The 25,553-nt window shown below is 40.2% G+C and overlaps 1 protein-coding gene across 2 annotated transcripts; it reads right to left on the reverse strand.

Annotated features, from left to right (window-relative positions):
- Positions 1 to 1,340: 1,340 nt before the first annotated feature.
- On the reverse strand, positions 1,341 to 25,198 carry LOC101170936 (ligand of Numb protein X 2). 2 transcript variants are annotated; one of them, XM_004073128.4, is made up of 10 exons: positions 24,868 to 25,196; positions 16,000 to 16,578; positions 14,265 to 14,458; positions 9,323 to 9,522; positions 7,585 to 8,004; positions 6,535 to 6,678; positions 4,842 to 5,016; positions 3,170 to 3,413; positions 2,934 to 3,095; positions 1,341 to 2,470 (listed from the first exon to the last, which is right to left on the reverse strand). In XM_004073128.4, exons 2-10 carry the CDS (start codon positions 16,401 to 16,403, stop codon positions 2,335 to 2,337), a joined length of 2,079 nt encoding a protein of 692 aa, XP_004073176.1. In that variant the 5' UTR covers positions 16,404 to 16,578; positions 24,868 to 25,196; the 3' UTR covers positions 1,341 to 2,334. The 2 variants fall into 2 exon arrangements, with proteins under 2 accessions (XP_004073176.1, XP_011478281.1); XM_011479979.3 differs by having other exon boundaries at positions 2,335 to 2,470; positions 25,049 to 25,198.
- Between the last annotated feature and the right edge of the window lie 355 nt (positions 25,199 to 25,553).

Below are 25,553 nucleotides of genomic sequence, written 5' to 3' on the forward strand. Positions count from 1 at the left end.
CCCGTCTGACCTCTGTCAAAGTTCTGTGACCACAGCCAGCTCCTGGTCATCAACGGGCGCCGTCATGTTAAACAAGGTGCTAACTGGTTAACCTGGCAGCCTAACCAATACATTCAGAGATGATGCCTCCACAGCCGGCCGCTTCTTCCTCATGCTACAGATCAGTGGTCAAAAGGTTTATGACCCCCCCCTTTTCTTTTTTAACTGTACCTCCCCACACGAACCCCTCCCCCTGCAGTGCACGTGCACACACGAGCACCGTCTGCAGGGGTGGGCTTCACTTCAGGGTGGCTGCTTTTATGATGCTTTGTGTGTTTTTTTTTTCTTTTCTTTTCACATTTGGTTTTTTCAGAACCAACTGTAGAAGACAAACAGTTTTACTACAAAAAATATTGGCGTCTCCACTGACTATTCTTTGGAAAACTAAGACATTCAAATGTCAAAACACGATTTTCATTCATTAGAATCAATTTCCAAATATAAGCAGCTCCTTGAATATCTGAATTATATCAATTCATATGGAGGCGGGTAAGGTAAACAAGGATTCACTCCAGTAAGTATAGCGTTACTTTGACCGGTGTTCTAAAGTAAAATGTTGTCGTTTGGATATGTAAAAAAATAAAAATAAAAAAACACACTCAAGTACTACGTACAATTAATTAACTTACTGAATCTGGAAAATAATTTTCTCAGAAAAAAATGTTTACAGCTTGTTAAGACGGTCCCTGGTGTGAATGGAACGAGAAGTAAACATTAAAGTAATGACCCAGTGAGAGTAGTGATTGTTCACAACTTTACTCTAGTAAAAGTAAATACTGCAGTAAAACCTCTTTTCAAAAAGGTTCCTCAAGTAAATGCCTCCCATTTACAACACACCTTTGGTTAGATTCTTCCTAGCATTTAAAGGATCTGCTTGCCCCCACATTTTTAATATAGTTTGTGGTTTAATTATTGACTATGATGTCTCAATTTAAATCTGTTATATGCAAAATGCATTGGTTGACCCATACAACATAGTTGGTGTGTGAAAATGATTATATGTTCCACTTTTAATTGTTCTAAATCATGTTTGTTCAATCAGTTATGAAAATTGTAGCCTTACGTTTAAAATTATTAATTTCAATCATGAGTCTGTCCAGCAGGGGTCAGACTGCACCGACTGAAATTAAAATAACCGGATTTCAAATGGAAATAAAACAGTTATTTTCCTGCAGGAAGAACCGACCAGCCTGCTTTTTTAAATCTAAGCCAATACTTTGATATTCACATGAAAGTATTAGAAAGATTAAGAGAGAGATAGAGAGTGATTAATCAGTCCAACTAAGTGACCAACACAAATAGCAGGATTTTGATGTGAATTTATTGACATAATGAGACAGTGGCTAGATTAAATCACACACTGCGTGTTGTGTCTGACACAACCACTGAGTTGTGCAGGAGGTCTTCCATCAATCAAGATGCAAGCAAGGCCACAACAATGAAGAAAAAACTGTTTGGTACAAAGGCTCTTTAAGGCAACGATACATTCTGATTTGTTCTTCAGTACCAACCGAAAACCAGCAAATCATTCAGAAAAAGGACATTTGGATTTCTGAGAAACAATTCAAAGCACTTCTGTAAAATTATGCCAAATGCTTGAAAGTAAATCCTAACCTGCTAAATGTTCCTCCAAAGTATTGCAAGCAGTATTAATTAAAAGCATTTACAAAGAATCATTTCTTTGGATTACTTTACATTAACCATCACATTTCCCCACTTTGAATGGTAACCTGATGACATAACACTCCATGAGGGTAGACGCCAACACATATTAATATGACTTCTAGTCTTATTGATGGCCTGAACAAGCCAAAGCCTCACATTTCAAACAGGAAAGAAATAAAGAACAGAAGCCTCCCGTCAACACATAAGTGTTCTAACTTGTTAAAGCCTGACTGTGATTCCGATAGCCTGATTTTTCCTCTGAGAAATCACTTTTCTGAACGTTTTAAAAGTGCATACATTTTTGTTCTACAGTGTCTGCAGCAATTTCTTCTTGTACAAACTCATTAATAATTAGCTATACATTTCCTTTTGTACACTATGATCAAACTATCTTAACACAACTGCTTTGGACAGAATCAGAAAAATGATTCCCGTTTGTATTTAATGTGTCATTTTAACTGGCATGTGTTTACTAAAAATCAACTCCTATTGAACATTTTGTAGTTCTCATGAACACCTGCTCCATTAAATCAAGACGAGAATAAACAAACCATGTGTCAGTGAAGACGAAAGGGTCCAAGCTCAGATCAGAGAAACCTTTTTTTGGTCGTGTAACAAGCGGGCGCTTTCCTACACCAGCGTACCCGGCCATGACACCACAGTCAGTGTGACTCTGTTCTTCTGCAGCTTCAGCATGGGGATCAGAGAGTTGTTTTTCATTCCCACAGTTGTGGCTCCATTCACTGCCACTATCTCATCTCCACACCTGAAGGAAACAGGAGAGGTTTGGTGAGTAACATCATCCACAGGAGGCAGGAGATCATCACTGTAGTTTTCTGACCGTAAGGCACAATTAGAATTCATTGATTTTTTTCAAAAACATTACAATAGGAATTATAATCTGCGGCCCTTTATGTGTGACTTCTGGTTGAGTTGACTGATGTGGAACCAGTTTTCTGTGGTATAAATGAATATAAATCTGTCTAAATGTTTTAGTAGAATGACTCACTTGACTTATCTGTTGTGTTGCTTCCTCTCTTATGAAAAATACAATATACAGACCCTGTCTGTTTGCATAAGAAAGATGTTATGTATATATACAGATACCTCATCCAAAATTACAAAGGCAGAGAATCTCTGGTATGGGTTTGTCGTGTACGTTGTGGTTTTTGTTAAATTTAATAGGGTCTTGTCCGGTAATGGATTGAGCCTGGTAGGTTTAAACTCACTTGAGACGCCCATCAAAGTGAGCAGGTGTCCCAGGCACGATGGTTTTTATGAAGAAGGGCTGCTGCTGACCGTGGCTCTCCTCATAGCCTCCTACGATGCTGAAGCCCCAGCTCTCATTGTTGGTCTTCTGCAGGACAATGTCCCGGCACCAGTGCATGTGACTGAAGAGAGTTTCAGAGTTGGAGCAAACTCCTCCATGACCAAACGAATCAACAACATTTGAAGTCAGGCTTACCTTGGTAGACCCAACCAGCGAGTCCATTGGGGGGTCCAGTTGCGGTTGTCTTCTCGTGGGTCCTCTGTGTAGACCACTTCATCCTTGTTGCTGCTCTCGCTGTCCTCCTCAGGGTCCTCAGAGTGGGTTTGGATGACGCACAGCTCCACCTGGGACTGAGCCGTCTCCGCCTTCAGCACAGAAACGGCCTCCTTGTAGGTCAGTTGTGTCAAATCTACACCATTGATGCTCAGCAGAATGTCCCCTGAGGAAGCAAGAGCAACAGACAGGGTCATTTCAGTTTAGTCTCACACACACCAGGAAAGGTAGTTTGCTTCTAAAAGAATTATTTTGTGTTGTGCTTTTCCATTAGTGTTTGAACAATGGGTCCTCAGAATACGTTTTCATTCCTATTGGTGGAAAACCTTCATTTATTCATCCATCTAAAAGACACCACCAAAACTACAGCCACTCAACATTTTACCTACACAACTACACGAAGCATCAATCTAATGAACGGAGAAAAAAAACTGCTCAGCATTAAGATACAGTTCAAACCCCAAAAATAAACTTGTTAGCATACACATTTTTGTATGTAGAGCCTGAAAGCTGTTGCAATAACTTGTGTAGCGACGTGTCAACGTGAGCATTTTAGACACAGAAGCCTAAAGCGTGCATATAGACGCATTTGCATAAACTTTTCATTGGCATTGGCTGCTTGCACGTGCGTTACCGAGGGTGGTGTAAACGTAGCTTTAAAGCTCGTCCAAACGTGAACAACAACACAGCAAGCTTATTTATACTTCATTGCAGCCATATATTGTACGATATTTCCCAATTAATAGCCATTGTGCAGTCCTGAACTCGTCCTAAAGTTTACTCTTGCCTCACATCCTTTGAGGTCTGCTAACCTGCTCCAACGTGTTGCCCTTGAAGCCAGACACTTACAGACTGCTAAGACTTTTCTGTGGTCTCCCACCATAGAAGAATCAACCACGACAAAGAAATGTGCCCCACTGTTGAGGTTTTTGAGGGTCATCAGAACATTTTTGGTTGTTTGGGGAGTTCTTAATGGATTTTCAGGGCTCTGTTGAATTAAATATCCCTCACGAGTCCTGGTCAATCCAGAAGTTAAAGGCAGGAAGAAACCACATGTGCTTCTCAGACAGGGGGGATTTTTAATTGAAGAATTAAAGCTTTTGCTGCAAGAAGTCAGTTTCTGAACATTGTGTTTACAGAAAAATGTCCATCACTTTTCAGATCAGAGTCACAACTAAACAGCAAAATATCCTGAAGAGGGACAGTCAAAACATTTGATATGGTTTTGGATGTGATTTTTATTTTTAAACAGCATGCCCTCTTGAGCTCCAAGTATTTATTGTGTGTCCCGGTAAACATTGTGCTGTGAAGTGAGTGTTCAATATACAAAAGTATAAAATCCTTATGTCATTTATAATAATATTATATTTTGTTTTAATATTTTTTAATCACTTTTTGCTTTTTATTTGTATTTCAAAATCAATGTTTTATTGACTACAGATTCATTTGTTAAGTTTGGGGATGTAACTAAAATCATATTAGACATAAATACAAGTGTCTTCTGAGGAGAAAGTGTGTGTTTTAATAATGACCTGCATTAATGACGTATTCCCTCAGCAGACTAATACTGATGTGTTGACGTGCAGCGCTGTACCTCTTTTGATGTAGCCCTCTCTGTGCAGACAGCCAACCGGCTGCACGCTGGTGATGTAAACAGGCAGCCGGCTGCGACAGTCTCTCCCTCCAGCGATGGTGATGCCCAGAGAGTGGCGGGGCTCCTTCTTCAGGCTTACATTCTTCTCTTGAAAAGAGAACCCAGAGGGGGGGTCCTGTATGAAGAATTGAGTACATTCAGAAAAACATGGAATCCTATTAAAAACGGCTGTCCTCCTATAAAATTATGCACCATTCCTGCTAATGAATTCATCTTTTCTGCTTCTGTGGGTGCATGTCAGTGCTGCCCATTGATCTCAGCCTCTTCATGGCCCGGTGACTAAACAAACCCCTCTTAGAAAACCCTTGTAAAAAAACAAATGTGAAACATTTGAGATGGAGTCGAGACGTTAGGATAAAAGCCACGTGCGAGGATCAACACACAACCCTCGTAGTGTAAAAGATGTGAGGAAAATGACAACTTCAACCAGCCTCCTTGTTGCTCGCCGGAGTCTGTAAACTGTCAAAAAGGAAGCTTGGAGGAGGGGGGGTCTTCCTCTCCACAGCAGGGAAGCCTCCCCCACACCCAGAAAGACAAAAAGCCTGGACTCTGCAGGGGAAAGCTAACTGCTATCAGCTTTGATCCTCTGCCTCTCAAAGAATTAAGCAAAAAAACAACAAGCCAGCGGCCTCGTAGCAGCAAAGTAAGCAGCACCCCAGGCCTTTTGATCAGGACAGAAGACGAACACAGAGAAGAGCTTTCATCTACACTCACCAACGCAGGTGTCTGCTCCTAATGCTCGTCACCTCCCGATGAAGTTTGCTGGTACTTTGAACTAAACAGGACTGACAATGAAGCAGCTAAACTGCAGAGGAACTGTTTGCTTAAAGACCCACTCTGATGGAAATTGTTTTTTAACATGTTTTTATGGCAGTTTTCTGATGATGGAGGGCATGTATATAAAATGAAACTTAAAATTGCATTTCTGAGTATTATTTAAATCGTTGTGAATCAGAAGCAGACAAAAAACTGCAGTTTAAAAAAGATTGTAGTGGTGTCGTAAAAGCTACAATCGATAGGCCACAAGCTCCCCGCTCAACTGCTCAATTTGGTTTCATGTATGTCTTTGTTTTCCTCCTCTGAGCTCACACCTGGCTCTAAACTGTACAGCTAGATAGGTCCAATATTGCTCAACATTGTTGTTGCACCAATAATATTAAGTTGGGGTTGTGAGGGGCTGTAAGCTACAGGTTGAGAGTGTAATATTGGATGATGGGAAATGGGGGAAGAATTGCTTCACGCCAACAGTCCCACCCACAACTCAGAGACGAATTTCTGATGAACTACTGCTGCTCTACAGAAACTATGTCCTATAAAACAACACTTTTTTTAGTTTTTGGCTGAAAACGCCATAAACACAATTGAAAGATGATTGGAGTGGAATTTTAAAGGACCTTGCTTCATTTAACAGCCCTGAGCCATTGAGGTCTGGATACTTGTGTATGTTTTCAGAGCAACACAACACAACACAGAACTGTTGTTCTGTCTAAAGCTTAAGGAAGTGCATCATCAGCACTCCAGACAGGAGCAGGATGGACCATCAGAGGAAGCCATGCCAGTTTGTAATGGGCACAAATATACGCTAAACAGATGACTTTTAGCTCTTTGCGTGTAAGGTATTATTTCTAAATACCTTTATGTAGGTGGACTGACGTCTGAAGTACTGTGGATCTGGCGCCCTTCTTGCTCTGGCGTGCTGTCCCTCTCTGCCGTTTCCACCGTCCTCCACAGTATCTGCAGTTCTCATTACCACAAAGTTTACACGCATCTCACTGGTCTAAGTTCACAGAAAAAAAACAAAACCCTTTCATTAGTCAAAATGTCATTTAGAGCCCCATGCATAATCTTAACTCTACAGATATTTTCAGTTCTTTTACACGTTTTAATAACCTAAATGCCCTGTTACTAGTTTGGGTTTCCTAAAAAACGATGAATGAAGATTTCTCTTGCAGAAATGCAAAACCTCGCTTGGGTTTTCTAATTTATTAACAGTCAACTTTTTTGTTTTTAACTCTGGTTGGGTATCAGGAGCAAAACTGATCCTAATATTTTAAAATCTTCTTTGCTTTGTTCTTTTTTTTGTGAATTGTCTTTGAGAAAAATCTGCTCAATGACTAAATGCAACCAAACTACAGATAATATTGGACCTAATGAAAAACTAAATGCACACGATTTATTTTAGTGGCATATTTCAATAATTGCTTTCAATTGATTTATAGATTTTCAGTTAAAATGTTGGACTAATCAAGATGGTCACATAAAGGAATGATGGAATATGTTAGATTTGTGACATTGATAGTTTTAGGTATAAATATGTTTTAAGCTACTGTGCTGTGAGCAGGACATCACTGCAGAGCTAGTCACTGATTAACACAATGTGTCTCTGAAAACTGATAAAAGCTAACTTTATATTTAATGTTTAAATTATTTTAAGCATTGGTACAAGTCTAGAGAACTAAATCAAAAAACAGCCTTTACAGAAAATATTTACTCTTAAAACAAAGTCCAAACAAAAGTTTAAAAAAAATTGAAAAAATTGAATGCTGAGCTTTTGACAGACAGTGGATTTCACTGTTAGGGACTTCCTTGGCCAGGATTATTGTGTACAGAAAACCTGTTGTGATGACCTTAAAACGAAGTGTGTGAGAAGGGGAGACTTGTCATCAGTTCTGTAATCTTCTACCTGTATGATATGGGCTGCACTTTCAGGTGTTCCATGCCTCAGGTCATGTCCATTGATGGCCAAGACTTTGTCGTTGTTTCTCAGTTTTCCATCTTTGGCCGCCAAACCGCCCGGCAACAGATCCAGGATTACAACTCCACTAAATTCAGACTTGCGGATGAGTTTGATGCCAAGCGGTTCCGACCGATGACTTTTTACCAGCGTCACATGCAGAACTGGGGTCTGATTAAAGTGAGTGTTGCACTGTGGACTGCGAGGGGGCTGAGAGGCAGTAGAAGGAGAAGGGTGGGGATCAGACCGTTGACTGTCCCTTAACTTGAAACCTTTCTCCTGCATAACAGTGAGCCTGACGAGGGATGGGTGTCGCAGCACTGCGATGGCCCGGGAGTGAGGAACTGAAGCCAGACTGACATCATTCACCTAGAAACACGACACCACACCCCAAACAGTGTCATTGAGAAGGCAGCCATACACAAACACTGCTCTACATAGAGTTCATGCACACAGAAACATGCTGCTAAAGAAAAACATATTTCTCAAGTCTAAAAAGCTTCTTAGCAAATTATCATTTGATGTTAGTAAACTTTTAGCTCCTGTTATTGAAAAAAAAATGATGAAATGTAATTTTCCACACCTGATATGTCATAAAAGAGAAGTGTCATTATTCTAATATAGAAAAAAATTTCAAGCTTCAGGAGGTTCCTTATAAAACCTTCCTTGTTTCTTATATTCTACATAAAAATGCTGCATCTGTAGTTTCACACACACAGTTTCACTTCATGGATGTGTGGTCATACAGCCGTAAGGGAAAACTTATATTCACAGGTAGAGACATACATTAAAATAGCCCACCAGTTCCGATTCTCTCAGAACAAACTTTGTATGATAATTAGCTAATTTCTTGTCTGTATTGTGTTCTGCATCCTATTTAGCTCTTGACCTTGTCAATCAATCTCCTCCATGCTGTGTCTCCTGTACACAATGCTTTCAGCTTGCCAGTTTTACATAAACCTATCATGACAAGATATTTGTTTTTATTCTATAATACTTGACTTCTTTTTCTATGAAGGTTTGAACTTTGAGAGTTTAAACAAGAGAGAGCAGTGTGAAAATGTTCTTGTCTGTCTGACAAGAGTCTATAAAATGTGTATTGAGCAGTTTACAGCCTTAAAACATCTGTAATTTGTAGATTTCACCTATCTCGATAAACGAGGGAACTGTACTGTACTTCTACTTCTTAAGGCAAAATATTCAAGAGAAAATCAAAACCAAAAATGAGGTATAATTCATTTGAAAAGAGATTAAAAATGTAAACATTTACGTTTAAGTGTCCACCCAAACAGGCAACATTGCTCATTTTGATATGGTGCGTTTATGTCTGGTAACCCCTCCTTGTCTTTCCTTTTTTAAAATCAATTTTCAAATTTTTTCTTTTCTTTTAAAGTAAATTTTAAGTTGATTATTTCTATGATGTATTGTTATTTTAATGCATTTTTCTGTTTTGTGAAGCACATTGAATTACTTTGTGTACGAATTGTGCTATACAAATAAACTTGCCTTGCCTTACCATGGTGCTAAAACTCGTTTATCCAGAATATCTACTTTCTTTTCCCCATTGGATAGTAATGTGTTTACAACACAATGACAATGAAGCTGCAACATTTTTGGACAAACCTTTGTGTCACGCTGAAGGAAAAGGTTGATGTTCAAAATGCAATCCCAGCATTTTGTGACTTACCTCTAAGATATGGTCTCCTGGGGCCAGTCTGCCATCACAGGCTGCAATCGAGTCACGGATAATTTCCTGGATGACTATGTTTCCCAGTGGCGTGTTTTTCCCCCCAACAATACGCAAACCCAGGTCTTGCTCTGGCTCTTCTCTGAGCAGTTCCACCACAATGGTTTCAGCCACCAGGCTGGATCGGAGTGGGGTGTTGTCTACAAAAAAAGAACAAGTCAACTAAACTACTGACCAAACTTCAAATGGATACAGGACGACTGTTCAAAAAAAGCCTGGAAATACATTTGCAGCAGTTATGACTGAGTACAGACTCAACCGACACAGCAGCAGAACATGACCTACTTTTAGCATCTATGTGAAGTTACAGGGAATGCTTCACACTTGGTACAGAGATAAACAATAAAACCAAAGCTGCAGTTATAACTCAGATATTATGATTACGTCACAGCAACAATCAACATGTTAAAAACATTTTATCTACATTCATAAACCCAAAGGAAAAACATCACAGCAGACCAAGAAAAAATGACTGAGTTTGATGGTTTCCAGCATGTTAGGAGTGCATCTTTGTAAAATAATTAAAGTGCATAGTTTTTGGGAAGGAGAGCCGATAAATTGGGATTTTTCATACATCTAAAATGTGCTAAAGAGAGGCTGAAAAAACGTCACCCTAAACATTATTATGGGCATGACTTTCCAAGAACACTTTTTTATGGAGGGTATATAACTATTGACAATTTAAATAAATAAAATCTAAAAACATACACCTCATCTGTCCAAAGACATCATATGAAGACGTAAGTAAAAACTGAAAGAACTGAAATTTAAATCGCTGAACTTTGCTGTAGTTTGTGTTGTGAGACTTAAATCCTTTCTTTTTAATCCAACATTAAAAAAAACGGATGAAAAACAGTTTTTTAGAATAAAAAACATTTATGTGGAAAGTTTAGTTTGTATGTGCCTCCATTCACTCCACAGCACTACCTTGTGTTCATCCAGTCATTTGTTAGGTTATATAATCAGGTTAATTATTAAACGTCCTTCAGAAGGGAAATTAATATACAACATATGCATGTTAACATATAGTAGAGCAATAATGCACAAACATTTATTTAAGATGATTATTCCATAATAACTATATAGATTAGAATTTTTTTACAGTAAAAAACCTTTGTTTAAACCTTAATTACGGTACCCATTTGTCTGTCAAACAACAATCTGCATTTAAACAGAAACACATTTGCGAAACACTGAAAGTATTACCAAAAACTTTAATGTCAGTCAAGTTAAACTAAGTTTTTAATTAATCACTATATAATGTTTGTCTTTTACCTGAACTAGGGTTGGGCGATGTCCCCTAAATTGGCCGTTGACGATGTTTGCTGTCAACCATCGGGATGGACGATGATATCGTCGTGGGGGGGGGGCTATTTTTAATATTTCGCTATTACATAATTGCTATTCGTTATTTTACTTTATTACTTTCTTTTATTTCCCAACTAATGACTCATCCGCGATTATCCAGTATAAACTGAAGGAAGTGACTTTAACAAAAAAAGTAACAAACAAACTAGAAAAGAAATGGTCCGCTCCCGCATTTAACTAGTCAAGTGGACCGGCGGAGCGCGGACTTACAGCTTTGTGTTTGAGTGGAAGGGGGGGGGGGTGCTTTGTTACATGAGCGCTATGTGAGGGAGATTTAGAACTGCGATCCGTTCCGCAGCTCTAGGGGAACGGGCTACCGAACTCAGAACCGGGTCTAAAAGTGTGCGTCTGAGCAGAGGATCGTCAGCACACACAGCGCTTTGGGGCGGTGTAAGGTTCAAAGCAGAAATGTCGCTCAGTCCTTAGAAATCGTTCAAACAATCACGTGGATTTGTGTTTCCAGTCGTGTCCCGACTAAATAAAGGCTGATGTTATTCCCACATGTTTACATGCAGCCAAGATGCAGATTGCAGCACCACCCAAAGATAATGCTGTTGGCCCGTGTTAGCATACTGTACTGCTAATCCTGGCTTCTTTCCGGCTCCATTCAGAAATAGCACTGACCACACGGATTAAAATTCAAATGATGAGCGAACAGGCGTTTCATAATAATCGTAACATTATTTATTTATTTTTTTTTCTTAACTTGTCCTGTCCAACAGCTGGGCAGTCAGATGAGAGCTGAGGGCCTCTTGGGTTGGACATATTTTACTTTAACAAGAGGGGTTATTAATCTTCAGACAAACCAAAGGTATGTCTGAATAAACCCCTTTTGTAATTGAGGCCAAACTTTATTAATTTCAAACATGTCTGAAAATCTTTGGTGTTGGACCGGACGGAAAAGGAAAGAGGGGAAGAAGAGAGAGGGACGTTAGAGAGAGGGGGGGTAGGGGGTGATAATAGGAGGGGAAGGGGGATAAGACCATGAAGCAGCATAAAGCAACAAGTTTACTGGTTGTTAATCATTATGGTAAGGTTTAAATGTAAAAAAAAAAAAAAAAAAAAAAAAAAAAAAAGGGCGGAGCCTGTCCACACACACACTCAAATGTTATAAACACACCTGTTAGTTGCAAAAATGTCCACCTGTCGACATGTACACAAAACAGATAGTGTTCACACGCATACTTATGCCTTAAAACCAACTAGTGTGAAATATTTCAGTCATTCAGTCTGTTGAGCTAACACCTGTGCTCAGGTGAGTGTTTATGTTCTTCTAAAATGGATGGTGGAACGTGAAAAGAAGGAGGGAGAGTGCCCAGCCATCCCCACCCCAAGACCCCCACCGCACCAGCAGCGGCAGCCGGAATCCCCCCAACGCCACACGGGAACCGGCAGGGAACAACCGCCGCCCGGGCGACCAAGCCCGCCACCCAGGCCAGGGCCAGCAGGGCCGCCGCATGCCCCCAGAGCCAGAGAGCAGGGAGGCACGGAGGGAAAGAGGGCGCCGCCCCAGCCGAACCAGGAGAGCAGCCCCCCCGCCGCGCCGGGAGAACCCAACGCAGGGCCCCACCGGAGAAGGACGCCCACAGCCCCAGACGAGCGCCCCACCACCACCCAGGAGTTCCGGGCATCCCCCCGCCCCAACCCCAGGTACGAGCCAGGACCCCCCAAGGGAGACCCACTCCGCACTCCAGGCAGCCATCCGCCCGGCCCACGGTTGGTCCAGGGAGGAGCGAGGCAGGGGCCCGCCGCCCCCGCCCAGGAGGGGGGAACCCCGGGGAAAAAAGAGGGCCCACAAGGGGTGTTGTAAATATGGCCCGACCAGGCTCGGCCACAGTTGGAAATTTGGCGGGGCCCAGCACTCAGGAGCAAGGACCAGAACCCACCCCCCAGGGACACGAACACCCCCGGCTCAGATGTAATGTGAACCCCCCCACCGCGCGGAGAGAGCACCGCCGGGCCCAGGAAGCCAGCACCCCGGGGACACAGCCGCCGTTGCAAAGGGGCCCGTACCCCCCACCAGGGAAGAGGCAGGGGACAGATGGTCCTAGGTCCCACCTTCCTTGCAAAATGTGTGTGCGTGTATGTGTGTTTGAGAGAGTGTGTGTGTGCATGTGTGTGTGTTTATGTTGGGATGTATATATTTAGGGGGGAGGGGTGTGTGTACTAAGGGGGGTGTGGTTAAAATTGGCGGGTAGGGCACTAAGGGGACATCTCCTGATTACTCACAGTGACGTCCCCTCACCCTCCCCACCAAGGGGCCCTAAATGTCTAAGGTGCGGTTAAAATTGGCGGGTAAGGTGCTAGGAGGACATCCGCTGCTTGCTGGCAGTGATGTCCAAGCACCCCCCCTACCAAGGGCCCTACATGTCTAAGGTGAAAATAAAACCGGAAGAGGGGGGGCCCACTCCATACGGCAACCACAGGAGGGGGGCCACTGCCTAGTAACCCCCCCCCCAAGGCTAATAATCGTAACATTATTAAAAGCACGTTTAGAAGATCGTCTCGTATTTTACCAAGCTGACATGTCAATGTATAAAGCCGCTTGGCGCTGTTTAACATTGTTTTGTATTGAATTGTTACATTCAATAAAGTTTGAGAAAAAAAATAGCCGCTCGGCGGAACTGATATCCGCTTCCGGTTTTTCAAACCCTACTGCGCATGTGCGAATGATTTATTCCGACCGAAAGTGTGACCCATGTGAACGTTTGTTATATTCTGAAAACATTTTTCTGGAACCATGTACACAGTTGAATTCTAATCCGACCATTGATCCGGTCAAGATATTTTTCACATGTAACCGCGGCTTATGGTGTCGACTCCCAGCGTGGCGGGGGCGTGGCATCACGATGGTGTCTCTCCATCGGGATGTCAGTCACCCATCACGATGGACGATGATATCGTCCATCGGCACAACCCTAACCTGAACGATTTCCTATGTTTTAACAGGTCAAAAAATATGAAAACAACAGAAAAATCAGCTTTTCAGTAGATTGACTAAGCTCCACAAACATCTCCTTTAGTAAAGAAGGGTTCCTTCTTCAGAGGAATAGGCTTTCAATGAATACGTTTGTTACTACATATTTCAGTTTTCTTACAGAACACAAAGACACTTGAGGAACAAATCTAGGTGAATGTGCTACAGCAGACTGTAACACAGGTTAACAAACTGTGTCAAAGAGTGTTTTGCTTCCTGAACCTGCCTGGATTATGAACATCTGTGAGCTGATACATGTTCCTACAGCTACGCTGATGATTCACCTTTGTTAGATGGAACAGATCTTTGATGCTAAAAACAGCCTGTCCTGCATGTGTCCCAACACTCAACCAAGTGTGGAAATTGTTACTGTTTAAGCTGACAGCAAAAACAAAGGTTACATATTGACACTGCAACACAAACATCTTATTGCAAAAGGAGATGTAGTAGAATAAAATATCATGTTTAGACAGGAAAGAGACACATGGGATTAGACAACTCAGTTAAAGCAGTGATAGGATGGTGAAATGACCTTACCCTCCTCGCTTTCCTCAAAAGCTGGATTGATTAGACCAGGCTCGGGCTGATCTCGGGTAGGATTTCGAGACAGTGTTGCTGAAAGCTTCGCATCTCCAGTCATCCCCCCATCACCCCTACGTCCTTTTAATTCATTCCAAGAGGGCCTCTTCCTCTTCTCTGCCTCCTCCTTCAGCCTTCTAAAAGCAGGACATCTAAAGAAGAGCAGACACATACATTCCAGACACTAGGAATTGTATTCTTAGAAATGAATCATCTTAATATTGTGTATAAATAAACTAAAAAGACGGTGCTAAATCTGTCGTGTATTTTTGGAACACTGTCAGGTGAAGATAAAAAGAAAAACAATGTTTTGAAACTACAAATAGATAAGAGAAGCTCTATGTAAATGAAAATTCACAGCAATGCAGGGTGTCCGGTGAGACAGGTTGAGCCTGGTTTAGTCATTAAGAGCTGAAACTGCTGCTTGAACATTTGGGCTGGACTTTGCATCCTGAATATTTGCACAAGGGGCACTGCAGCAGGGCAATCTGCTTCTCAAAATCAATTACGTTATGTCACACCATCAGGACGCTAAGCAACACACTCCCCATGACCAAAACAAGACAAGTGACCAGTGTCCTGTCTTGAACTCACTGCTAGAAGAAAATTAAAAGTTTCCAAAATAAAAAAAAGAAAATACAATATTTACATCCGTTAAAAATTGCTATAAAAAGGAGAAAAACTAATGTTTGTGGTTAAAACTTTTTGGTAAAAATTTGCAAAAACCATAGGAGGCCTATCAAGTATTATGACAGGAGGTTGATGGATTTTGCATGAGTAGCTTAGGAGCCTTTTATGCCATTCATCTGTTATCATAAAATTCCAGGGTGAAATAGAAAACACAAGCAGTTCAAGTTTGTGAAAAGAAAAAATACTTCAAGCACATCCGAAAATTCCAAAATTATTTTAACCATAAAAATGAAGAAACTAAAGTGACCAAACTAAGGTCAAGACAACCCAAGAAACATTTTAAAAAATGCTGATAAAGCGCGTACAGCAAGAACAAACTCATGGACAGATGATAAAGATTCTGGTGCATGTATCAACAATGAGGTTTTTCTCGTTCGGCCTACCAGGTATTTTTGTATTAGTAAATATTACTGTACTTATTATTGAAACGGTTCTTTTGAATTTAGAATTTAGAATTTGTATGCAATTTCCATTAAAATATATAATAAGATAGAATAGAATAGAATAAGATTTCACTAAAATAACCTAAAAGTGACAAAAAAAATGGAAAAAAAATCCTCCTGCTGTGAAGTGTTTGGTTCAGACAATCTAATAATTGTATGAGAGTGTAGTTTATTAGATAAATCTAAAAGCTACCCAACATCTTACCTATTTTGAAAGCCTACCTATTTTTTTTTTAATCCAAGTTTCCACTTTACCAATTTAGATGAAGACAAGTTGCCTGGTTCCGTCCAATTTGTAAAACATTGGAACTAAATTGCTTTATTTGGAGACTACTAGACGTCAGTGAACCTTCCAAAGCCACATCCTGATGTTTTGTTAGATAGTAAACATGAGAAGCAAATGCTCTGTTTACTGATCAGGGCCTTTGGTCAACAAAAGTTGCCTTTCGTGTGAAATGCGGAAATAAAAATAAATATACTGGTACATAAATATTCCTTAATAATTTGGTGTGAGCAGAAAGATATATATTAAAGTACTACTTTCACATCCAGATTCCTACCTGTTCTGCAGGTGAGGTTGCAGCTCACAGCGCTGCATCTGCTGCTGGCACTCTGCGTAGTGGGGGCACATCACAGTTAGCTTATCAAGCAGGTTCCTCACCAGCAAGCTGGAAGGACGACACTGTTCAAATTCCAGATACTGGCGATCCACTGGGCAGAAGTCCTGGTCTTTCAAAAAGTTGCTGAGGCAATAAAAGCAGTAAGTGTGTCCACATGGGGTGTCCATAGGTTTGAGTAAGGGCTGTAGGCAGATGTGACAAATCAACTCGTCGTCCACTTCGTCAAGGTACTCATAAAGGTGGGTTTCTTTTCCTTCATGCTGCTGCCCACAGTCTTTACAGACGCGGGCCCATGACAGACCGGACGTGCTGCTGGTGGCAACTTTGGTTTCCATTGTAGCCATTTTTAAATTAAGCTCAGTTCAACTTTTTGTGAAAGAGTTTGATATCCTCTGGTTTCCTCAAGAGCTCATTTGAAAAATTCAAAAGACAATTTTGACTTGTCCAAAGCTACATTTGTGCATATGGCAAAGCAATAATAGTCCAAAGCAGACTGTGGTATCTCCCAGTCTTCATTTTCTGTGAAAAGAGAAACATAGTGAGTTCTTCAGCACAAAGTTTAGCCTATCGTACTCCAATCACCACCTCTACAGAAAATCACAAACCCACAAAGAAGCTCATATATGAATGATACAACCGTTTCCTCTCAGCAAGTTTTCTGAAGAACAAAAGGAAGTCTTGTCACAGCTTTTAGCAGAATCTAAAAAGGTGTGAAAATGAACAGAATTAACACTCTACTTAGGATCAGAGTGCATTTTTCGCTCAGATCACTTCACTCTGTTAAATGAGGCATTATAGACTCCAGTCAAACTGTTGAATGAAAGAGGAACACCAGTTAGGGACTCCACCTTCTGCGTGAAGAATTCTAAAATATCTGGATAGAAATTCAATCCCATTACTCTTGGACCCTTCAGCACCTAGATTCCAGTGGCCTCTGCTTTGGTGCAGCTCCAAAACTTTTTATAGAATACATTTCATAAAGAGAGAACTTATGAGTGCATTCATAAGATGTTTATTCCTGATAAAGATATAATTGCTTAGAGTTCTCTGGCACACTACGTCGTAGAAAAAGATGTTGATAGAATGAAGTCACTGCATTTACCTCTCATTTTTGTGACCCCATGCAAGTTCCTGGCTCAGAAAAACAGCTGCTTTATCCTCAGAGTTATTGAAGTGACTCACCTCAGATGATATCTCAACACACGCAAACACAAGACAAGCCTGAAGCCTGAATGAAACCAGAGATCTACCTCCCCAGCCGCAACACATCATTAGAATAATGCTTGTGTGTGTGTTTGTGCGCACCCGTTTGGATCTTCACATAAATTCAGGCTACTCCGGTGTGAGGAATGCAGGGGAAGGATTGGTATAACTCAGCAGTGTAACATAAAAGACAAAAAGCCTGATTCACTTGTGAGACAACATCACTGTTACACATATAGGGCTACGAATATTGATAGTTTTAGAAAATCCACAAACAGATTTCTTTGAATTCATTCAGGTGTCATTACTGGCTTTTTGTTCATCTTTACTTTCTGCAAGCAGCATTATTTCCTGTAATGGATAGTAGTTACAGATCCAGTCACAGAAAGAGAAGCATCAAACTATAGTATTGTGTTGACACCACATGACTTCCTGCTAGATTATGAAATCAAAGAGAAGAACAGTTGAGTTTGGTAAATAGGAAAATGGTGCATAACACAAACAATTCCATTAGGTTTTATATAAAGTTTTTTTTAAATGTATAATAGCAAAGACTTCTTCATTCTTTAGAAATAAGACCACAAAGACTTGTTACTATGAAACCACCAGAAACCTTCCAGTTCATATGTCTTCTTAAAGTAGGACAGTATCTTGTAACCACATGTTGTCAGAGTGCATTGAATAAATCCTTTCAAGCATTTTCTGCCTGAAGGTCTTTGGCTCAAATAGCATAGCATCACATCTTAGTGCTCGCTCATCGTTTCTAAACTTCAGATACTCACGCCACATTAACCCAGTATTTTTTGGACAATAAGGGACACCGGATTACAGAGCAAAATCAAACTGAGAATGAACAGTCTATTTTCATATGTAAGGTGAACCAGTTTATAGGGCACATTAAACGAAACAAAACCATTTAATATAATAAAACTACCCAGAATACCTAAAGAGGCAAGAAGGGGATTGGTCAGAGAGGTTGATGGGAAGTTATGTACCGTAATTTCCGGACTACAAGCCGCTACTTTTTTCCTGCGCTTACAGCCCTGCGGCTTATTCAGTGACGCGGCTAATTTATGGTTTTATCGAACTCAGTGAATAGTTTGTATTCTTTATCTAACACCAAGCACAAGACATTTAGATTCAACACACCTCTAAGCAGCCAAACAGCATGGACTTGACTTCAGGTCTTAGACACTTCAGTCATGGTTCAACAAAATGAAACACGCATGCCCAGCCGCATCCCAGAATCCTTTGGGGCCATTAGACCCAACGTGCACGTGATCGCCGCTACAATATGATGAAGCTTTCAAGTTAAAAGCAATCGTTAAAAGCAGCTTAAAAAAGTCCACCGTCACCAACGGGTTTGGAAAAGCCGGTTTGCTGCGTGACGGAGAGAACAGCGCATGGAGTGAATTTACACTCCATTTACGGTTTCTAAGGAAACCGTAAAAGCGGAATTTTGCTTTGAAAAACTCACAGCCTCCGTGTGAGCTGGAGACATCTTCTCCTGCTGATTGAGCTGCGGGGCCGATGGCAGTCTGAAGGCTCCCACACGTAACAACGCATCCGCCCCTCATACACAAAACGTACAGTATTAAGTCCGATTGCTTTGCACAGAAACGATTTGCTCCGTTCACCGGCGCAACGGGGACGAAGTGCTCCTCCTTGAAGCAGCCCTGGCCAGAGGTGTCGGAGTAGATAGGAAGGGGAGACAAGGAGCGCGCGGGGCGGGAGCGGAGCGCAGAGGCTTCTGAATTCTGACGCACGCGCCGCACTGAGGCGCGCGTATCACGCTGAGGCGCGCGCTTTTCAGTCGTCGCTGCTTTATTTTACTAGTGTGTTTTTTAACCAGCCCTGTTACTCCCATAACGCTGCCGCGACACAAGCGGAAGGAGAGCTGTACCCGTTCACCCCTCCATGCACTGCTGATACTCATTCTTAAACACGTACAACAGTATGGCGAGCCGGGCATTGGCCCCGCCTTTAGCCCCTAAGACTCATGGGAAATGTGGAATCGCGGATGTAAATTTCCTCATCATAACTGAGGGATGTAATGTTGATTATATGGTTACTGTTTGTAATTTTATGTATGATACCTAGATTGTCAATAAGTAAAAAAAAAAATGAAATAAAAACACCATAACTGAGGAACTTGTGAACAGAATAGAGGTCCATGCTGTTTGACAGATATCGATACACTCAAGTACATGAGCCAGAGGCAAAGCTGGAACCACCCACAATGTGCTAATGAATTGCACTCACTCTGGGATTCTAGCCGTGATCTGTCAGGACGACAATATCGCCTAACACATGCGCGGCTTGTACTCTGCCGCGGCTTGTGTATGTATAAAACTAATTTTACACATGAAAATGGGTGGGTGCGGCTTGTAATCGGGTGCGCTTTGTAGTCCGGAATTTACCGTATATTTTCTACTGAACTGAATCCAGACTTTCAAACCTGTATGACCTTGTTGATATTTACACCGCACAACATCTACAGAGCCAGGGGGGAAATCATTACCATGCAGTATCCAAAAGCAGTTCTTATAAAATTGAGGCTACAAACTGAGGGGATGTGGGAACTTCAAGATGAAATTGAGAAGAACAACAAAGAAAGGTTCTCTGTGTGTCAGTGTGTGGCACTAAACTTTGGAACGGGTTAAGTAATGAGCTCAACCATGTTCAAATATCCAGATATTCAAGAAAGGGTATAAAGAAACTCTGATTTCATGATATGAAGATAAGAGGAGTTAAGGATCAACAGGTGTTTGGATAATTTCAAACATGTGTGAACTTGATTGTGATGAAATAATCAAAGCTCTTTTAATTTAAATTAATTAATTTTAATGTGCAATAATGATAACTGAAATATTTTAACTACAATCAATACGCTATCAATTTTATTTACTTGATCTGCAATGTGTATGAATAATCACCTGTTTACTGTGATAATGTGTTCTAATGATTGTCAATGATTATTACATATCGGTCACCTAAAGTGTGAATCATTAATAATTACTGAAAAGATGTAAGAATTCTTTCTGATCAATATCCATTTTGTTACTTGATAACTTTATCTGCAATGTGTGGCAATGAAATCTGGATTTAATGAAATTATCTCCTGATTATAATCAATGAGTATAACATATCAGTTACATGTGTGTGGTTCACGTTACTGTTTACTGAAATTAAGAATCATCAATAAGCACTTGATTTTGTAACTTGTAAAGAATTTCTGATCAGACCCGGATTACGATAAATATGTAAAACTATAAAATGAATTAACTCAGTAGGGGTGGGATTGTATAAACTCGCTTCTTCCCACTCTGTTTCAAGCAATAAATCAAGCTCTACATGACTTCAGTTAATAATGGCTATATTTAATGAAGCAAATGTGACTTAAGTGTGTGTGTTTTTCTATCTATGCATTTCATCATTTCTGTAATGAGTTTGATAAATCGGTGTGATTTTCTTATTGTATTGACTACAATGCTTGAAATATATATATTTTTTAAATCAAACTGTTATTCGTGTTGCCTCTCATCTGCAATAAGCAGCTATTGCAGTTAGTGCAACACGACAGAATAGTAAACATGTTTTTGACAATCACTCTCAACGCAGTTTAGTTGCAACACATAAAATACAAAACAATACTACCACTTTTTTAGTTCATTCTCTTGAAGCACAGTACGTATCACTCCACCAGGGTCCTGACAACAGTAGCCGTTATTCTACAACAATTGTGGCTTTGGAGTTTACCAAAGTCATACTAACACATTTGAAGAGATTTTTGAGCGATGTGTGCCACAGTGAACCAGTTTCAGAGTTCATACAGAAAACGCACGGTCGATTTTTGAGAAAATTCAAGAATTTTAGTTGCGCCTTTTGGACTAAAAAATACAGTACACATTATTTTTTTGTTGGATCTATCATCAGTTCTAGAAAACATGAAAATGTACAAGGTCATGCAATATTACATTGCTGATTTTCTAACTCTTAGCTCTCTACATTTACAAATAAAAAGGATACCAGATAAAAAACTGTAACTTTTGAAAAGTTACTGAAGTGTTTTTTAACACATAAGATTCACAGTGTATGACAGCATCATAACTCCCCCATAAATAAATAAATAAATAAATAAATAAAATACAAAGTGTCACAACTTTCAGGTACTTGAACCATGGAATAAATTCCTTCAAAAACTCAGTCAAATAAAAAAAAAGTTTTTCTGTTTTGTTAGTACCAACCACTGCTAAACACAGCCAGCTTCAACACTGGAACACATTATTCGTTTGAAGGCTGTAATCATGTGATAGTTTAAGCTTTTAAAGAAAATATCTGCAGCCCAGCAATGTCCTCCAAGCTCCACGAGGATTACTAGAAGTGGCATTTCTTTAAAGCCGGCCCAAATATCTGACTCTGGTGACTAATACAAGTGAATCACATGTGCGGCAGCCGCTCCCTCAGCGATTGCAGGTTAAGCAGTGGTTTGTCCAATCCGTGGACCAGGTGAGAACTGCGTGAAACGGAAAACTAAATACCCATTTGGATCATCAGTGAACACTTCTGAATCAGCGTCTGACTGTGACTTAATCAGAATAAAGGCTTTAGTTTTAATACAAGATATCCGAATGATCCTTACAGTCTGAGTAAGGTTTTGAGTCAGATGATAATGAGATATGATTTACGTCAAAACAGATTTTGTATGGTTCCAGTGCTCATGGTAACCCAAGATAATCAGCTCCCAACAGCACTGTCTCATCAAGCACTGTGTCATTTTTAAGAATCAAAAAACCTGCTCATAACTTCCTTCTTCTCCTCAAATTACTTCTTCTTTTTAGAGCTGCAAACAACAGAAAAACCTTTTTTTTTATTTATGGAAAGTGATGGTTTGATTCATATAGAAATCTTCAGCACCAGCATCCAAACAAATGCATTTCCTTTTTTTAGTTCAAAGCAGTATTTTATATTTTCACAGTCAAAGATTTTCTATAGCAATGGTCTGTAATTTCTTTTGCTTTGCACGCAATTGTCGACATTAACAGTTATTTTAGTTTAGGGAATAACTCCAAGACCTCCCCATGAATAAGACTGACCTTGTTTGAAGCTTATATGAACAATACAAAATTCAATACTCTAACCACAGAGAAGATCCCAACCAAACTCTGCAAACGGATTTTACTCAAAATGAAATTTAAACTTTAGACTCCAGCAAAACTGTACCCCATCAGGAAAGCAATACATATAGGAATTATTTGTTTCTTTATAGAAAAAATACAATTATGAAGATCTCACCATTGATTTTTAAATCTTGATTTAACTGATAGTGCAGATGTTGCTTTTGGGATAATCTTTACTGCCTTTATTGAAAAACCATTAACAATTTTGGTCTCTGAAAATTACAAGAATTTTGTTTAGGGATTACTAATGGGGATTAATCACAAACCAAATCCCAAAAATTTAGACTGTTTAACTGTGAGTTCACAGAAAAAACAAAAAAACAAACGTCTAGTTCAACTTGCTGAATGAGATGCATTTTCCTCCTTCTGTTTTTTGCTGTTGCTACTAAATCTTTAACATATGACCCAGGGCTGAAAACTATTCATTTGTTCTTTATAGGATTAGCTTTTTAGGGGGATAAGTTAAAACCTTTCAGTGAAAGAGGTAGATGTGTTTTATTTTAAAAAAAGACAACAAAAACTGTTTTCTATCTGGACAGAACTTCAAGTTAAAGTAAATAGAGTTATCCAAACAGACATTACATCATATAACAACAAAGGAGTCCTAGCAGGATGTCACTGCAGGTCTTTGCCCTTTCATATTAGCCAATTGCATGTGAAACACCACAAACCAGTTTTATTGAATGCACTGAAATTTCAACCAGCAGCAGGGCTATTGTTGATCTAAATTGACCATCAGTCCTTATTAAGAAACATAACATAAAATCAACAAATTCATTAATAAAACTGTCCTTGAAGTTTTATGGGTTTTTTCCCCTGGTAAAAATCTTGCTGTTAGTTTTGAGTGAAGGAATTCATTTTTTTCAAGAAAATGTCCACTTTTCTTCACGAGTTGTGGGAAAAATGTTTTAGTTTTACAAAAACAATGCTTGATAGAAAGGGGGCCAAACTGTCAGCTCAGAAGAACACCATTCAATTGTGACTTTTATGAACAACGCAAAAACAACAAGTTTTGCAATGACGAGAATTTGCTAAATGGGTCGGAGTGTGAGTATCTTTGTTTACTTTTCTTCCCAACATACACAAAAAGTCCAGATCTGTTTTCTAAACACAGAAGTTCTCAAAGTCCCACTCTGATCATCTTTTGATTTATTGTAAAAACATTCCCAGTGGTCTTTTAATTATTATCCAGTTCTTAGCCAAATTCAAAGAACCTGTTTAATTTTCTAAGACATAGTTTCTGCAGAGCTGCAGCAGTTCATCAGAAATTTGCCTCCGAGTTGTGCATGTTGGCACGGAGTAAGCCTGTCCTCATTTCCCATCATATTTTTGTTTACACTCTCTCCTGCTAGCTTACAGCTCCTCACAACCCCAACCTAACATTACTAGTGCAACAAAAATGTCAAGCAATATTGGAGCTATCCAGCCGTACAGTTTTGATTCAGATGCCAGCTCAGACGAGGAAAACAAAGACGTTAATGGATCTATTTGGCTGGAAGTGGATGCATCAGAATGGAGCAGAGCAGGGAGCTGGTGGTCCGTCCATTGCAGCTTCTACCTCACAGCTACAAGGTTTTTCAAATGTAATTTTATGTCTGCTCCTGATTCACAACAATTTTGATTAAAAAAAGTACTCAGAAATGCAATTGTAAGATTAATTTTCAATAAATTTGCCCTTCATTAGGAGAAAAGTGCCATAAGAACATCAAAGAGCATCAAAAACACACTTTTCATTGGAGGGGGTCTTTAAACTTTTTTCGCCTTTGAGAGCACTTTAAAAAAATTGGAGATCAGACAATCTGAAATGTCCTTTTTGTCTGAAAGATTTAACCCTTCGTTTAAAAAAAAAAAGATCATTTTGAATTTGATAAGGTAAATAGGCGTTTGAGGGAATAATGTACTTTGACATGCAATCGAGTCCAAACAATAAAAACGAATAAAATGACCACAATAATTTTCTTTTCAATTCAGTTGTGTACATCATCTTTGTCCTCCCGACAGAAAAAGAAACCGACGCCATCATGGCAATGAGAGGATTTCTATGACTTTTCGCCGCCGAGAGGATCTTTATCGTCGAGTTGACACTGCTGCCATAAATAACTCACTGTCCCCTTTTGACAGTCCGCTGCTCCTAATCTATGCAGCCCTGTGACAGACCCAAGTGACAGAGAAGGCAATAAAAGTTAAGCAGATCCGACTCTCTCTGGACAGGTAGAGGGAGCAGGACGACATGGCTTCACCTTCAGCTCAGCCGCTAACAGCTACACACCTTTGGCATCAAAAATCACTTTTCTGTCGGCAAATGTCCGAGAACTCGAGTCTGTCTATCGACGCAATTCTTCTTCAAATATGGAAAGTCGTTTGTTGTTGTTTTGTTGTCGTAACGCCACCAATTCTCTCGAGTCGATACCAAAACTTGTCTTACCTGAGTGAAGGTTGGTTTCCGGAAACAGCTAACGCGTCGCTAGCTTAAACAAAGAGCTCCCGGTGAACTCGGACGGAGAAGAACGAATTTAAAACGACTCCCAGTGGTCTGGACAAGGTTCGAGTCCCCCCGGCGTTCCCTCTGTGTCATTTTGACCGCATAGCTGTGGCCAGGTTCTCACCCGCTGCTGCTCCAGGTGCGGCTCAACCTGCTGGTAAAGTCCGGTCGACTTCCCCAGTTTGGAGCGAACACACTTGTGAGGGTTGAGCGCAGGAGGAGTCCGCGCAGGTGTGCACTCAGTCCAGCACGCGCCACCCGGCTCAGCACGAGGACATCCTCCACCTCCACCTCCACCCCAGCACACAAGCGAGTCCCTTCAAACACCGTCAAACAGCCTTTTTCGGTTATAAAACACATCAATCTTTTTATTAACAGGGGTGGGTGGGATATAACGAATTACAAATACTCTGTTACATCTAAGGGACTTTTCTGTTATACAACATTCATTTTACACCCAAAAGTAGTTATACTGCACCACAATTTTACCTAGATAGATTAGTAAAAAAATAAAAAAGAATCCTTGTCTTGCTCAACTTCTTTGGGTTGTTTCTATTTAATTTTTTCTATTTTTTTCTCCTATTTTGTGTACTATTCATTCATTACATCAAATGAAGCAATATTGTTGC

The sequence above is a fragment of the Oryzias latipes genome, chromosome 10, assembly GCF_002234675.1.
Source record: "Oryzias latipes chromosome 10, ASM223467v1".
NCBI classification, from domain to species: Eukaryota; Metazoa; Chordata; class Actinopteri; order Beloniformes; family Adrianichthyidae; genus Oryzias; species Oryzias latipes.

Excerpts from the sequence above, each read along its gene's own strand:
- LOC101170936 (XM_004073128.4), bottom strand. The coding sequence starts at position 16,403 with ATGGCTACAATGGAAACCAAAGTTGCCACCAGCAGCACGTCCGGTCTG. Across the intron at positions 5,017-6,534 it reads GTCAGTCCACCTACATAAAG|GACCCCCCCTCTGGGTTCTC; the intron begins GTATTTAGAAAT and ends TTCTTCATACAG. Across the intron at positions 2,471-2,933 it reads CACTTTGATGGGCGTCTCAA|GTGTGGAGATGAGATAGTGG; the intron begins GTGAGTTTAAAC and ends TGTTTCCTTCAG.